The 14,469-nt window shown below is 38.4% G+C and overlaps 1 protein-coding gene across 9 annotated transcripts in view; it reads right to left on the bottom strand.

Moving 5' to 3' along the window:
• Positions 1-14,469, bottom strand: part of LOC140157500 (pleckstrin homology domain-containing family G member 5-like) — a 239,306-nt gene that overhangs the window by 59,646 nt on the left and 165,191 nt on the right. For 7 of the 9 annotated variants that reach the window (XM_072180711.1, XM_072180712.1, XM_072180705.1 and 4 more), the window contains 3 exons: positions 13,379-13,470; positions 9,720-9,856; positions 8,750-8,845 (listed from right to left, as the gene is read on the bottom strand). In XM_072180711.1, coding sequence (XP_072036812.1) covers positions 8,750-8,845; positions 9,720-9,856; positions 13,379-13,470 — 325 coding nt within the window. The remainder of the gene's footprint in view (positions 1-8,749; positions 8,846-9,719; positions 9,857-13,378; positions 13,471-14,469) is intronic. The other 2 variants (XM_072180708.1, XM_072180709.1) reach the window with 1 other exon arrangement.

Below are 14,469 nucleotides of genomic sequence, written 5' to 3'. Positions count from 1 at the left end.
TGTGATAGTCTTTATTTTATCACTCATACATAAATTCTAGACAGTTCATTGGTTGATTACCATTTGCCATTTTTACCATCACCCTCTCCGTGTGATAGTCTTTACCATCATTGTGCTCTGCCGTGAGTGCGCCTGCGCCAAACCGTGCGCTGACTCTTGGACTTCGCCGATTTAGTTATGGGGTGGAGCCCAAAATGTGAAGTATATCACGGCAAAACATGGTGTTATGTTGATGAAAAAATGTATTTCCTACCTTAAATAGTATTTTAGTAATAGAATTTATGCATGAGTGATATAAAACAAATATTAACTGTCTTAAATTAGGTGTAATGGTGAAATATAATCACTTTCGGTGAAAGATGTATTGTTCCATTCCACTGCCGTTCCGGCTCGTGGAATGGAACAATCCACCTTTCACCTCGTGATTATATTTCACCATCACATCTCATAGACAGTTAATATTTGTATACCATCATAGTTCTCTGCAGTAGTGCGCCTGCGCCAAGCCGTCTTGCTGACTCTTGGACTACGCCGATTTAGTTATGGGGTGGACCCAAAAATGTGAAGTATATCACAGCAAAACATGGTGTTATGTTGATGAAAAAATGTATTTCCTACCTTAAATAGTATTTTAGTAATAGAATTTATGCATGAGGATATAAAACAAATATTAACTGTCTTAAATTTGTGTAATGGTGAAATATAATCACTTTCGGTGAAAGATGTATTGTTCCATTCCACTCACCGTTCCGGCTCGTGGAATGGAACAGAACAATCCATCTTTCACCTCGTGATTATATTTCGACCATCACACTCATAGACAGTTAATATTTGTATAATAACTCATTTTCTGAAACATACCGGCCAAGGCTTGAAATAAGCTGACTGGAACCAGGAGCAATTCGTTTTTGAACGTTGCTCCTGGTTCACTGGGATTTTACAAGAACCATGGGCAATTTCTGAAGAAACTGGTGCAATTTTCAAATAGTAAATCCTTTTCTGCAATACAATATACAGCATACCAGCACTCCTGCATCAAGTGCAATTTGCTTTAGAAAATTGCTCCTTGATGTGAATTTTACATGGCCCAGGAGCAATTGGTGGCTTTATGAGGGCAAATTTGCTCCTTAAGCGCCTGCTTATTCAAGGCTTGCCGGTACCGGTTGCCAGCAAATCAATTTTAAGATATGTTACTTAGTATGTTATTTATCTACATTTAGCCATTATTAGTTCCCATACATTTTACCCATATCATTTTTGAACTGTACTGATTTAGTTTAAAATAAAATACCGGGTATATTAGTAACCCAATTATTATACAGACCCAAATATTATACAGAATTTACATGCTCATATGCTTTATACATATGTGACCTGACTCACCTGATCTGATCCACTCAGGCCAAAGTCAGAAATGTTTGAAATTGAGTTACTACCATTACTAATTTGCTCAGTACCTACACTTACTGATGTTTAATCCACAGGTCTCTTGACTATAATATCTCCATTTTCTTATGTTTTTTATTGTTTTTTCCTCAGTTTTTGCGCATATCTCAATTTCATTATTGCCGACTTTGGCCTGAGTGGATCAGATCAGGTCATATATGTTGTGAATCTGAAGCATTATTTTCAAAAAAGATCAGATTATTTCCCCATACCATACCAAAGTGAAATTCCTATGTATACAGACATATCCCTTCTTGACCATGTTAACTGCTTCCAAGCCAGTAGCCATGGGAGAGTGTGGATGCCCCCATCCACCAAGGTGAAAAAAATCAAATCTGTCCAAAATGCCCTCAAATCCCTATAATTCCACCCAAAATCAGTAGCGTAGCCAGCAGGGGGGGGGGGCAGAGTGCCCCCTGACAAAAAAAAATGAAAGAAAAAGTGCCCTCTGACAAAAAATGAAAGAGAAAATCAGGAGGGCAAAGGAAAAGAAAAAGGGCAAGGAGCCCCTTTTCTAGCAAAATTCAGGGCCAAAATAGTGTAAAATACAAAATTTTTCCACGCTACGCGCACACATTATAACAACAAAGCCCTTTTTAGCAGGAGAATGGGCGAAAATAGTATAAAATACCATTTTTTTTTAGCTAGGCGCGCCACATCATCCCCATGAGGCCCTTTTTCGAAGCTCAAGACATACATACAGTCTCTATGTATTGTATGATGCAACTGCAATTTTTTTCGTCTGTTCCCCAAAAATTTTATTTTGCCCCCCCTGAACAAGAAAGCTGGGTACGCCCCTGCCCAAAATTCTTCCAGAATCCACCCAATTTTGTGGAGCACTCCCCCCAAAAGCCCATTTAAAACATGATCAAGGAAAAGGTCCACTTTTTTTTAATCCATTCCCTCCCTAAAATAATTCCTGACTGTTTATTATTGCTTTGTTTGGCACACTGGCTATAGGCTTCAAACATAAAAAGTCCCAAGTATATCAAGAGCTTTCATAAGAACCACTGAACCAATACTGGGCTTGTTTGTACTCATTTTAATGCATTTCTCATGCCGATTTCAAATTTGGTCATGAAAATGAACAATTCTGACATTTTTGAATTTTTAAAGAAAATTGGGAATTTGTTGTCTGCAGTTGACAACCGTAGAGAGGGTGAAAGCAATCTTTATCTCAAAACTTGATCAGATGAATATGCATTATTTTATGTACACGCACATTTATTTATGCAATGATATGTGACCTGCTACCACGAAATGAGCGTAAAGATGCAAGTTGGTAGTTTCGAGATGTCCTGGCTGCTGCGTTGGTGTGGGAGGGGCGTATGCAGGATTGTTGTACCGGAGCAGGACTTGTTTTGTGATCACGGCGAGCGTAGCAAACGAAGCGAGCGGATCAAAGTCCTTAATGGGTGGGGTCCTGGATTTTAGCTGTTTAAATGCATTTAGAAGCTGACCCTTATTTTTATGTTTTTGTTTTTTTTTTTACTCGGGAGCCCCTTTCCTCCCCCTGCTGGTATGTCACAAAGGACATACTACTGGTTTGTACGACCCGTACATGTGCGCGGCAAACAAAGAACATCAACTCAGCAGCCAGGATGTCTCAAAACTTAGCAACTTGCAACTTTACGCTCATTTGGTGGTAGCAGGTCACATAATATTAACTACACAAAAAGAAAATCTACATAATTATGTTTCAGTGACCATGATTCTTGATGATGATTAAAAACATTGAAATTGGTACAAAAGTGCAGAGAATTCTGTCAGCTTGAGTTTGATATACCGTACCACACTTACGTTGGAAGAATTGTCCAAATTGTCCAGATTTTAATGACTTTGTATGCAAATTGGTGCTATTTGCAAAATTGCAAATTCAATCAGATCAGTGAGATCATGTGGTGTAAAATTGCTTAGTCTGAGATGTTTTGCTCGCCTGAACTGAGTGGCTGGCAACATTTGTCATCGATTGGTAGGATCCTACTGAACTGAGTGGCTGGCAACATTTGTCATCGATTGGTAGGATCCTACTGAACTGAGTGGCTGGCAACATTTGTCATCGATTGGTAGGATCCTACTGAACTGAGTGGCTGGCAACATTTGTCATCGATTGGTAGGATCCTACTTGAATCCCCAAATTGCATGAAGAGAGGATGCACAGACGATGTGGAGAGGATGCACAGACGATGTGGAAGGGATGCATGAGGATGCAATAGGGAAGCAAATAGGGTATAGACCTTTTTCCCTCTATCCCACAATGCACTATTCCAGGGGGTATGACGTAGCTCATTAACCTCATAGATCGTGTGCATCCGATGGTCTTTGCCAGGCCTTTGCAATTATTTTGTCTTAATATGGGCATACTGATTCCATATATGCGGATTATCGTAAAGGCCATCGATGTTACTAATTATGCAATTATTGAATACACGAGTGATGCAGTTACGGAGCGATGCAGAACATCTGTGTAAGAGATGTATGTTTACGTCTTATTTTCATCTCCGAAAAAAAGTGAAACGGACGCCTACAAAATATCACTGCATGTCCCGTCATTAGTTTTTCACCATTAGGTCTATAAAATGTATACAAAGTTAGGTTTCAATAGCAGGAAACTTTTTTGGGTGAGGACACCATGTCCATAAGGCATAGAAATGTTGTTTTTTGCCCCTGAAAGGTATTAGTGATCGCGCGCCATTATCGTGATTATTGGGGATTCCTTTTTTGTGATGAAGGCACCAGCCGAAATGTTCGTATTCCAGAATGTAATGAAAATAACTCTGTACTCCCCCGGGGAGATGATGTATTTTGCGACACTCATACCCCCCTGGAATAGTGCATGATGGGAAAGAGGGAAAAAGGTCTATAGGGAGGATGCACAGACTATGTGGAGGTGATGCATGAGGATGAAATAAGGATGTAATAGGGGAGCAAATCAGAGATACGAGGAGGATGCACAATAAATGCAGGATTCAAAGAGGATGAAGGGTGCACATTGGCTACAAAAGGATGCAAGGATCATGCAGAGAGGATGCAGACCTCTGATCACAGGATGCATTATGGGATGAGGTCAAGAGGTTAGATGCGGGTAGGCATAATGATAACTATGATTCGTTTATATCATGCAGTAGGCGTGCAATTGACACGTGAATCATGCTGCTAATCTTCTCTAGCCTTTTTGACATATTTTGGAAGTGCAAATATGTGACACGATCAAGGGAAAATGAGTCGGATGTCGCTAATATTGATTTTGAGATATTGGCAAAGCAAGTGTTAAAATTCTTTTGTTTTATATTGTTTTCAGCGATTGATTACTTTGATGTAACTTTGCAAAGAAAAGTCGTTTCAACATGGGGTTTTCAGTTTCAGAAAGCTCTAAATGTCCTCTTTAGAAACATAATTATGTAAAACTCATTTTCGACCAGGGTCGACATGTGACTCATTCCCTTGATCATGTCACATATTTTGAATTTATGGTCAAAAATGGTGCTTTTGGGATTTTTTTTTGCAGAAGCTTACTTAAAATACATTGGGTTGCATGTGTGTCAAAGTGCTGGGCAGAGAGGTAAAATTGTGATTGTAAGCTTGTAACAGCTCAATTTGGTGTAACTGAATGAATGATTGATCAACATTCTTGGAATATTGGGGGTCTATGATGCTTTGCTTATTTTTTTGTGCATTCAGTCGGACCCCATAAAGTTGGGTTAAAAAAATGCATCTATGGCTTCAAAAACACAATGCAGCATAAAACCTGATGGAGGCTTTGACTAGACTGCTGCCCTCAGTCGTCAACCATCTGGATTGACGACTGAGAAAACTACGTGGAAAAAAAGTGACGGATTTTGCAACAGGATTCCTGTGGCATAGAGTGTGCGCAGTTGTGTCCAAATTGACCTTTTGACTGAGTTTGTTGTTTTTAGAAGTTCAGAGCGCGATCTTGTCACAGTGGCGCTGTACAGCGACGCGGTACACGGGCGCCGCTAATCAGTCGCGCTACGGCGCACAACCAAAGTCGCATTGAATAGTTTTCAGAAGTCCGTCATGATATTGGCTGTAAGATAATCAGTCGTCACTACGAAGCATACACAGTACATGCGAAGTGTAGACGGCTGATTGGAATTAGTCTAGGCTTTGACGAGGATGCAAACTAGACACGTAGTTTTCTCAGTCGTCAATCCAGACGGTTGACGACTGAGGGCAGCAGTCTAGATGCAAACTAAGCTGACATAGATTGATCTAGGATGAGGAAAGAATGAATTGAATTTTTTGATAAATTTTGCATCATTTACGTAGCCTTGCTACATCAAAGTTTACACCTTTGTATCCCTACAGCCATATACATCCTATATTTTATGCATGTTGCATCCTGACTGCATCCCCTCTGCATCCAGACTTCTGCATCCCCACCACATCCCCATGGTATCCCCTGTTTGTATCTTCATCAAGGCCGTAGCAAGCGGGGCGGCCGGGGATGCCATGGCCGCCCCACTTTTTGAGAAATTTGTTATGTTTTTCTTTATATCTTTATTTCAATTTGGGCATATATTTGTTTTGGCCGCCCCACATTTGTTATGGCCGCCCCACATTTTTCAACCTTGCTACGGCCCTGCCCCGTAGCAAGCGGGGTGGCCGGGGACTTCTCACAGGCCAGGGTGGGGTGACCACTTTTTGAGAAATTTGTTATGTTTTTCTTTATATCTTTATTTCAATTTGGGCATATATTTGCATTTTGGCTGCCCCACATTTGTTATGGCCGCCCCACATTTTTCAACCTTGCTACGGCCCTGATATTCATGACAGCCTCTCTGCATCCTCTGTGTTATTCTTAACAATCAATGCCAAACATTGACAACCAATCGATCACTTCTTGGGAGGAAATATCTTGGGCTAAACAACTTTTGAGCAATCTCTAGAACCACTGAACCAATGTTGGCTTGTTGGTACTCAATTTAATGCATTTTTATGCCGATTCCAATGTACAATAGTGAAATTTCTAATTTTTAAAAATAATTGTCGTCTGCAGTTGACACCCGAGTGAAGAGCGTCAACTTTTAAAACTGCACCAATTGTAATATGGTCACAAAATCTGTAAAACCTGGCCGATTGGGAATTTCTTTAAGTGAGGTTAACAAAATTCTCTGTACGAGTTCATGTTAAGAAGTTAAGAATCATGACTTTAAAAAGTGTACACTTTCTTTTTGTGTAGTGTTAATGGTATGGTCACAATCTGTAAAACTGGGTCGATTTGGAACCAAACTGCTAACAGAATTCTCTGCACTTTCATATCAATTTCAAAGTTCTTAATCAATCATGATAAGAATTATGATTTAAAAAGGTGTGTACTTTCTTTTTGTGTAGTGTTTAGCTTAACCCTATGTCTTTCTACATGCCTACTCAAGCTATTATCAAATCCAGCCAATCGGCTATTCCAGTTAAAATCCATACACCCCTATGAAAGACATGACCTTAATCTTCCACACAGTTGATGTAAATTTCATGAGTCACCCATTCAGATAACCCTATTTGAAATTCATATCCTCTGTGTGGGAGGTTAAGGTCATGTCTTCCACAGAGGGTGTATGGATTTCAACTGGAACAGCCCAAGCTATTATCAAATCCAACCAATGAGCTATTCCAGTTAAAATCCATACACCCCTATGAAGAAATGGCCTTAATCTTCCACACAGGGGGTGTACATTTCAACAGTCACTCCATTCAGGTAACCCTATTTGAAATCCACACTCCCTGTGTGGGAGGTTAAGGTCATGTCTGCAATAGAGGGTGTATGGATTTCAACTGGAACAGCCCAAGCTATTATCAAATCCAACCAATGAGCTATTCCAGTTAAAATCCATACACCCCTATGAAGAAATGGCCTTAATCTTCCACACAGGGGGTGTACATTTCAACAGTCACTCCATTCAGGTAACCCTATTTGAAATTCACACTCCCTGTGTGGGAGGTTAAGGTCATGTCTGCCAATAGAGGGTGTATGGATTTTAACTGGAACAGCCCAATACCATACTATAGATTAGGTCAAATAGAGTCTATAATATTCTCTTAAAAGAAGATGGTCTGATTTTACCATATTTCCCCCATGGATGGTTGAATGACCCTTGACCCCACTATCAAATTTCACACAATTCCTTTTTGATATGAGAACCAAAATGGTGCAAATGTGCTAACCCAATTTGACATGAGTTTTGAAAATTTACAGGGTCACTGATAGGCTTTCCACTGATACCTAAATCTCCATTTTGATGGAGAACAATAAGGATCAGACCATCCTCATATAAATATATTTATGAAAAATGAATTGAACACATGAAATTGTGCAAAAATGTATTTGTAAAACAATAAAAAGAGATGAAATGTATTTCTTGAGAAACATGGTAGGGGAGTGATCACTATTTTAAGAATTCATCAATCTCGTTGGCATATATCAGTGGCGTGTCCAGGGGGGGAGCTTTGGGTGCTGAAGCCCCCCGCACTTTGTTAAAAATCATGTAAAATCAGCCGTTTTTTGGCGATTTTAGACATCAAGCCCCCACATAAATCTGAAAGAGGGGCTGAGCCCCCCGCAGGAAAAGATCCTGGACACGCCGGTGCAGTGATCACTCCCTAATGGAAGTACACTTGTTTGATTACTCTATTTGACCTTTGACTTTATTAGTCTCCTCAGTCCAGGAGCATAGCCATGATTCATTTTGGGGTGGATGTTGAAAAAGTGGACCTTTTTGTTCCAAAAGTGGACCTTTCCTCACTTGGTATGCTCGCAAATGGGCAAATTTGGATCTTTTATGACCGAAAAAGAATAAAAAATGTTGCCCTTTTTTTTACCTGCAACACTCGCAAAGTGCCACCCTGGCTATGCCCCTGCCTCAGCCACCAGTCACTCGAACCCCATACAAACTGTCTGCCAACTGTAACATATAACAGCGTTTCTGATTCGCTATAAAAACCTAACCAAATCATGATGGTACTAAAAAATAGTTCAAGACCAAAAAAAGCATGAATATAAAGGGTTTATATACGGTATAAAATCACTCCATGTTGTCCCATGAATATCAAATAGCTGAGTAATGTATTGAATGAAAGCCTTGGTTGAGTCATGCTTGATGACGTCGTAGGAGATATTTTAGGCAATCAATAAGGGCTCATTTGCTATAATTGGCAGACTGTTTGGGTGGAGTACGAACACCATGAAACTGACAGCTGATATGACCTTATGTAACATTTGTATGCAAAGTGAAAAGCACTATTTAAAAGCAGTAACATGTTGAAACTGCAAACCATGATAACTTACCACGCGGCCTGAAATAATGCCTCTTATCAAGGAGAAGCTCACGCAATCCAGAGGTAAATGCCGAGTCCAATCGACCTTCAATTTCATCGTCTTTTTCTTTATTTGTTTCCCAATATAAATATAATTGATTACTTCAGTGAATATATTGATCAGGTTTATTCATCAAATAAAATAAAATAAAAATTATGTGTGACAAAACCAGTGAAGTTTTTACCACCTAATATTTTATTCATCTCATCTGGAGGGTTCGTCAGATTTGATGCACTTTCCTGGGAAACCGGTTAACCGCGATTTCCGGTTGTGTATGGTCTTTTTTCCAGTCTTCATGAACAGAGAAGAAGCTACTTTCTTGAGTGGCATTTTCAACCCACTTTTGAGGACTGAAAAGAGACTATTTTCAACCAGATCAACCAGAAACCAGTTTCCTGGAAAGTGGACCATGCAGATGATCATATCTGATGATGTCCTCCAATGAGATTGACAAAATATTAGTGAGTAAAAATTTAATTGGTTTTTGTCACACATATTTATTCATAATCAATTACATTTTATACAACTCCATTAATTATAATTGTTAAGGTCAATTTAAACACCAATAATAATAAGTATATCTTTATAATCTAATTTTGTTGTTATAAGTAACTGTGGTTTCCAGTAGGCCCCAAAATACATGTTGTACACGCCCTTCCAATGGTAAATTAGGGGAGATTGGAAGGTCAATGGTTTTTCCCCTGAACAACAAGAAAGGTTGCTATTCTTTAAAACCTATTCTGATTGGCTACAAAGAGGACTATATCATGTATTGAGTCAATCAGAGATATCGTAATATAATAGTCAGTAGAGCTGAAGGGCTGAAGGAGATAAAGCTTAAAATTGCTAAGAGAACTAAAAGCTCTGTTCTGATTGGTTACTCAGACGATTATATCATGTCATTAACCAATCAGGGGTACTGCAAGAAAAACAGACCTACCTCTAAGAAAGAGTTGTCTTTTAGCAAACAGGGAACAGTCACAGTCAAGTGGAGCCGGTGAGTCAGAGGATTCAATGAAAACGGCTACTCCGGATGGTGCAAAGTTGTGGGTTTCAGCAAGCTCCGCTATGGCATCTCTGAAAAGAGAAAAATGAATCAATAATCTATTAATTTTAAATTGATATATTTTTGACATCTTTACAGAGGGTAGCCATTAATTAATAAATAAATACATTTATGAAATAACCATCTTCTTTTCTATTTTGTTTATTCTAGTTAAACATTTTAAATAATATTTTGTGCGCACAACAAGTTTTCCCGATAGGTCAGAGGGCAAAGTGTCCCAAAACTGCAAAAACTATCCCACAATGCATTGCAAATTTTGATGCCGTTTATTTGGCTTATACCACACTGTTGCCACTACCAGACTGCCAGTTGCCACTGCCAGGAATTGATATCCAGAGAGCAATCACATTTCATATCATATTGGAAAGTCAAGTTTACTGACTCATATAAATTGGGCTATTCAGTTTAAGTCCACACTACCCTTGTAGAAAAATTTGGAAATATCTTCCACACAGGGGGAGTAAGTATTTCAAATGTAATTGGTCAGGGTTAATCATTTTGAAATGCACACTCCCCCTGATGTAGCTTTACACATATCTTCCACAACTGATGCGAGTATTTCAAATGGAAGTTACCCAATTGTCTGTTCTAATCGAAAAACCAACACTCCCTCTGTGGAAGACTTTAGGTAAATCTTCTACAGGGGAGTGTGAATTACAGATGGAATAGCTCACTATACCATATGATCAAGCTACACTAGGATCCACAACATGCTCATCTATCAGGGGCACAATTCTTTAACCCCAATACATTTGTACATTTATTGAATGACCTTTGAACATTTGGGTATGAAAACTCATACTCTGCAACTTGAGGTCAAATTTTGCAGTATGATTGTTTAATTGAGGGTATTGAACTATGCAATTGGGATGAGGCCATTGTGGTCCATAGTGCTAACAGGAGTCATTTTTGAGCAAAATCAATATCACATCTTTCATTCTGTACTAATACCTACTCTTGCTCATTTAACAGGCTGCACTATAATGACAAGTCAATTGAGACAGGGCTGGTCCCTGATTGAGATGACTAAAGATGCTTGAAATATACTGCACCAATAAAGTATCCTTACACTTGGAAAAATAATCACAATTTCAAAACTGAACAATATTGGGGTAAATTTGTTTTTTTAATAGATGCACTATCTAATCCTGCACATTATGACACCACATTGAATCCAATGTGACCTCAAGAAGTAAAGTTATAAGCGATTGAATAGATGAAGGTCCAGTTTTAAAAATGACAAACTGGCCTATACAAGGTGCAAAAAGAATCCAACAAGCACAACAAAGAGAAAACACAGTTTCTTCAATAAAGCGTTATTTAAAGCAGTTTTTATTTCAGTTTTTACTTCTCTGTACTTTTCATAACTTTCATTTTAATTGTCAGTTCTTTTGTTTCAGTATTCTTTTGTTCCTTTTGTTTTAAATTAAAGCCAAATGTATAAATTATCCATTCACCACTCTCAAACCAGATGTCTAGTCTGTGGAGTTTTGAATAGGCCAGTTTGTCACTTTTAAAAACTGTACCTTTGTCTAATCAAATGCTTGTAACTTTGCTTCTTGAAGTCACATTGGATTCAATGTGGTGTCATAATGTGTAGGTTTAGATAGTGCATCTATTAAAAAAACTAATTTACCCCAATATTGTTCAGTTTGGCAATTGTGATTATTTTTTCAAGTGTAAGGATACTTTATTGGCGCAGTATAGTATCATTTTGATATTGCAGAGAGGATCGTTAATTAACTACAAATGAAATTGACTGAATGTATGATTTTGCGGTTTTCAAAATCAATTTGGAATAAGCTTTGAAAGTGATTCATCGGATGTGATTTGTGCTTACTTTTTGATTGAGGGCAATGATGTCTTTTGTTTATAGTTAAGCTAATGAAAGTTGATGTAGTTTCCCATCGTCTGCCTGTGTCACCTTTTTATACCACATCAGAATGTTATTTTTTTTGCATAATTTGTTATTTTGCCATTTTCTTCAAAATTTTGAATAATTATTTCAGTCTTTTTTTCTATTTTTGGTTATTGCTTTATAAACAAATACCTCCTGCATAGAGAGGTCAATATTTTAAATATAAGCTATAGTGTAATTGACTTGTCAATTTCTTGCCTTCGACATGGCTTATTATTACTTATTAGTGTAATAGTCAGAGTCAGAGTTAAAAAATGGATGTTCAAAAAATAATGAAGAATAAAAGAGTCACCTCATCATTCAGCAAACAATATGCAACAGGAAACATAACATCAACTTTCATTGGCCTTACATACATAAAATATTCTAATTAACATTGCATTATCCAAGGTGTCGAGCGTGGGTGTTCGTTAGTGGTAATTAATTCGCATTGAACACCCCCAAAATAAATCATGGCTAAAGGCTTGTGTTTCCTACAACTTCACTTAGTTCAATTTAAACCCGATTCACCGTAAATGTCAAAGCAACTGTTGCAGCAACCACATCTTTTTAGACACTTGCTCTATATTGAATTCAAAACCAATAAATTAAGCCTATAGGCAGTAGCACTGTGCTAATCCATTTACAGTATACACTCCCTGTGGAAGATTGATAATATCTTTGGGAGGGGGATGTGAATATCAAATAGAATTAGCACATTAACCAACTCTTTAATTGAAACTCATCCTCCCTCTGTCAAAGATTCATGTTTAATCTTTCTCAGAAGGTGTATGAAACTAAAATGGAGCTGCCAATATGTTAATTCCATCTGAAATTCATACTCCCCCTGTGGAACACATTTTCAAAATCTTCCACAGGGGGAGTGTGAGCTTTAAATGGATTATCCCCCGTACATAGACACCTGGCTCTCTCACTGACACTGAATCGTTTCTGTTATCATCTACACCATCAATACAAGTTACTTAGCGGTGCAATTATCTCCTGATGTATGTACGATATGCCGAGGGGTTAGTGCAAGAGAGGCCATCAGCAATAGCTGCCAGGTGTCATATTTTGTATAGAATGCAAATGTCTATAGGGCAGCTATTGCAGATATGACATAAGTTCTTGGACTACCTAATCCTCAATGTGTGAACCCATGAAAAATCTCGTGTTATTGGCCCCTGAACATGTTTAAAGCAAAACCTCCTATGTAGCCTTTTGGCAGTTTTGTCTTAAACATGTTCAGGGGCCAAAAGCACATAGATTTTTCCTGCCCAATGACACAATGAAGCAAAAAGAGATAGTAGGGATGGTTTGATTTGTTGGCACTGTCAAAATCAAACGAAAAAGTGGAAAAATCTCAAACCATCCTGGCGATTATTTTTCATTTCATTTCATTAATCCGACTACTTGCTGTATTATCAGTCTCTAAGAACTATTCTGATTGGTTACAAGAGGTGCTATATCATGTATTGAGCCAATCAGAGATATGGTAAGAATAGTCAGAAGGATTGAAGAGGGGATTACGCTTAAAATTGCTTAGAGATCTAAAACCTCTAATTTGATTGGTTACTCAGACGATTATATCATGTAATTAACCAATCAATGGCACTGTAAGAAAGTCATGTCTTACTTCAATTGGACTCCTGATTTAGCTGGATACACGACAACTTCTTTGCAGCCTACAAGATCTACTGTTATAGTGAAATTCTCGTCATTATCAGCCTGCGGAAAAGAGCAAATCAAATATGTTAAGTTATTAATATAACACAATATGACAGAGGATACATTTTGATTGGTTACAAAGAGGGCTGTATTCAGTGGCGGCGCCAGGAATTTTTTTTTTCGGGGGCATTAGGGGAGCAAAGTGAATTTCAGGGGGGGGGGCAAAATCAACAAAATTTGCGCAAAATTACCGCAAAAAGTAGAAATTTTCGTAATTTTTGGTTTTTTCTGGGGGGCAACAGGGGGGGCAAGAGTTCTGACTGGGGGAATTTGCCCCATGTCCCCCATGGTGCCGCCACTGGCTGTATTATGTATATTGAGCCAATCAGAAATGTGATAAGAATAGCAAGCAATTTATACACACTACACCAAACCTACAGCACCTGTACAATTTACAGATTCATTGTTGCCAGGCTAGGACTAGGGGCTACTAAATAGCCCCTGTTTCACTGGGTTTTACAGGGAACCAGGGGCTATTTTCAGGGAACCAGGGGCTATTTTAAATGAACCAGGGGCTATTCAATGGATGTGAAAATTTGTTGTGTACATACCTCACTCAATCAGGCTGGAAAATAGGAATCGCCAGACCAGGGGCTACTTTGTAAAACAAAAAATAGCCCCTGATTCACAGGGTTTTACAGGAACCAACTATTTTCAATGAACCAGAGCTAAATGGCCACTGGCCCCCACTTATTTCCCAGCCTGATTGTTACTGATGACCATTGTGGCCCTAATCATTCCATAAACTATTATTAAACTCCAGGACTTTCTGCAAAGAAACACACCCTAAACATACCACATTAAACATTTTTAAGAGCGCCAGCTGACTTGAAGTTTGCTCAAGGAAATTGGCATTAACGTTATGTATTTTCTTGACTAGAAACTCGGATTAGAGAAGACAAAACATGTCATGAATTACTCTACATACAATCTCCCCAATTTTCTAATGCTTTTATCAGTGTTACCAAAACTTTGTGGTGAAAAGGTGCGGCGAATTGG

Source organism: Amphiura filiformis, chromosome 7 (assembly GCF_039555335.1).
Source record: "Amphiura filiformis chromosome 7, Afil_fr2py, whole genome shotgun sequence".
NCBI classification, from domain to species: domain Eukaryota; kingdom Metazoa; phylum Echinodermata; class Ophiuroidea; order Amphilepidida; family Amphiuridae; genus Amphiura; species Amphiura filiformis.
Note: the sequence above shows the minus strand (reverse complement) of the source record. Positions and strands in the feature narration are given on the sequence as shown.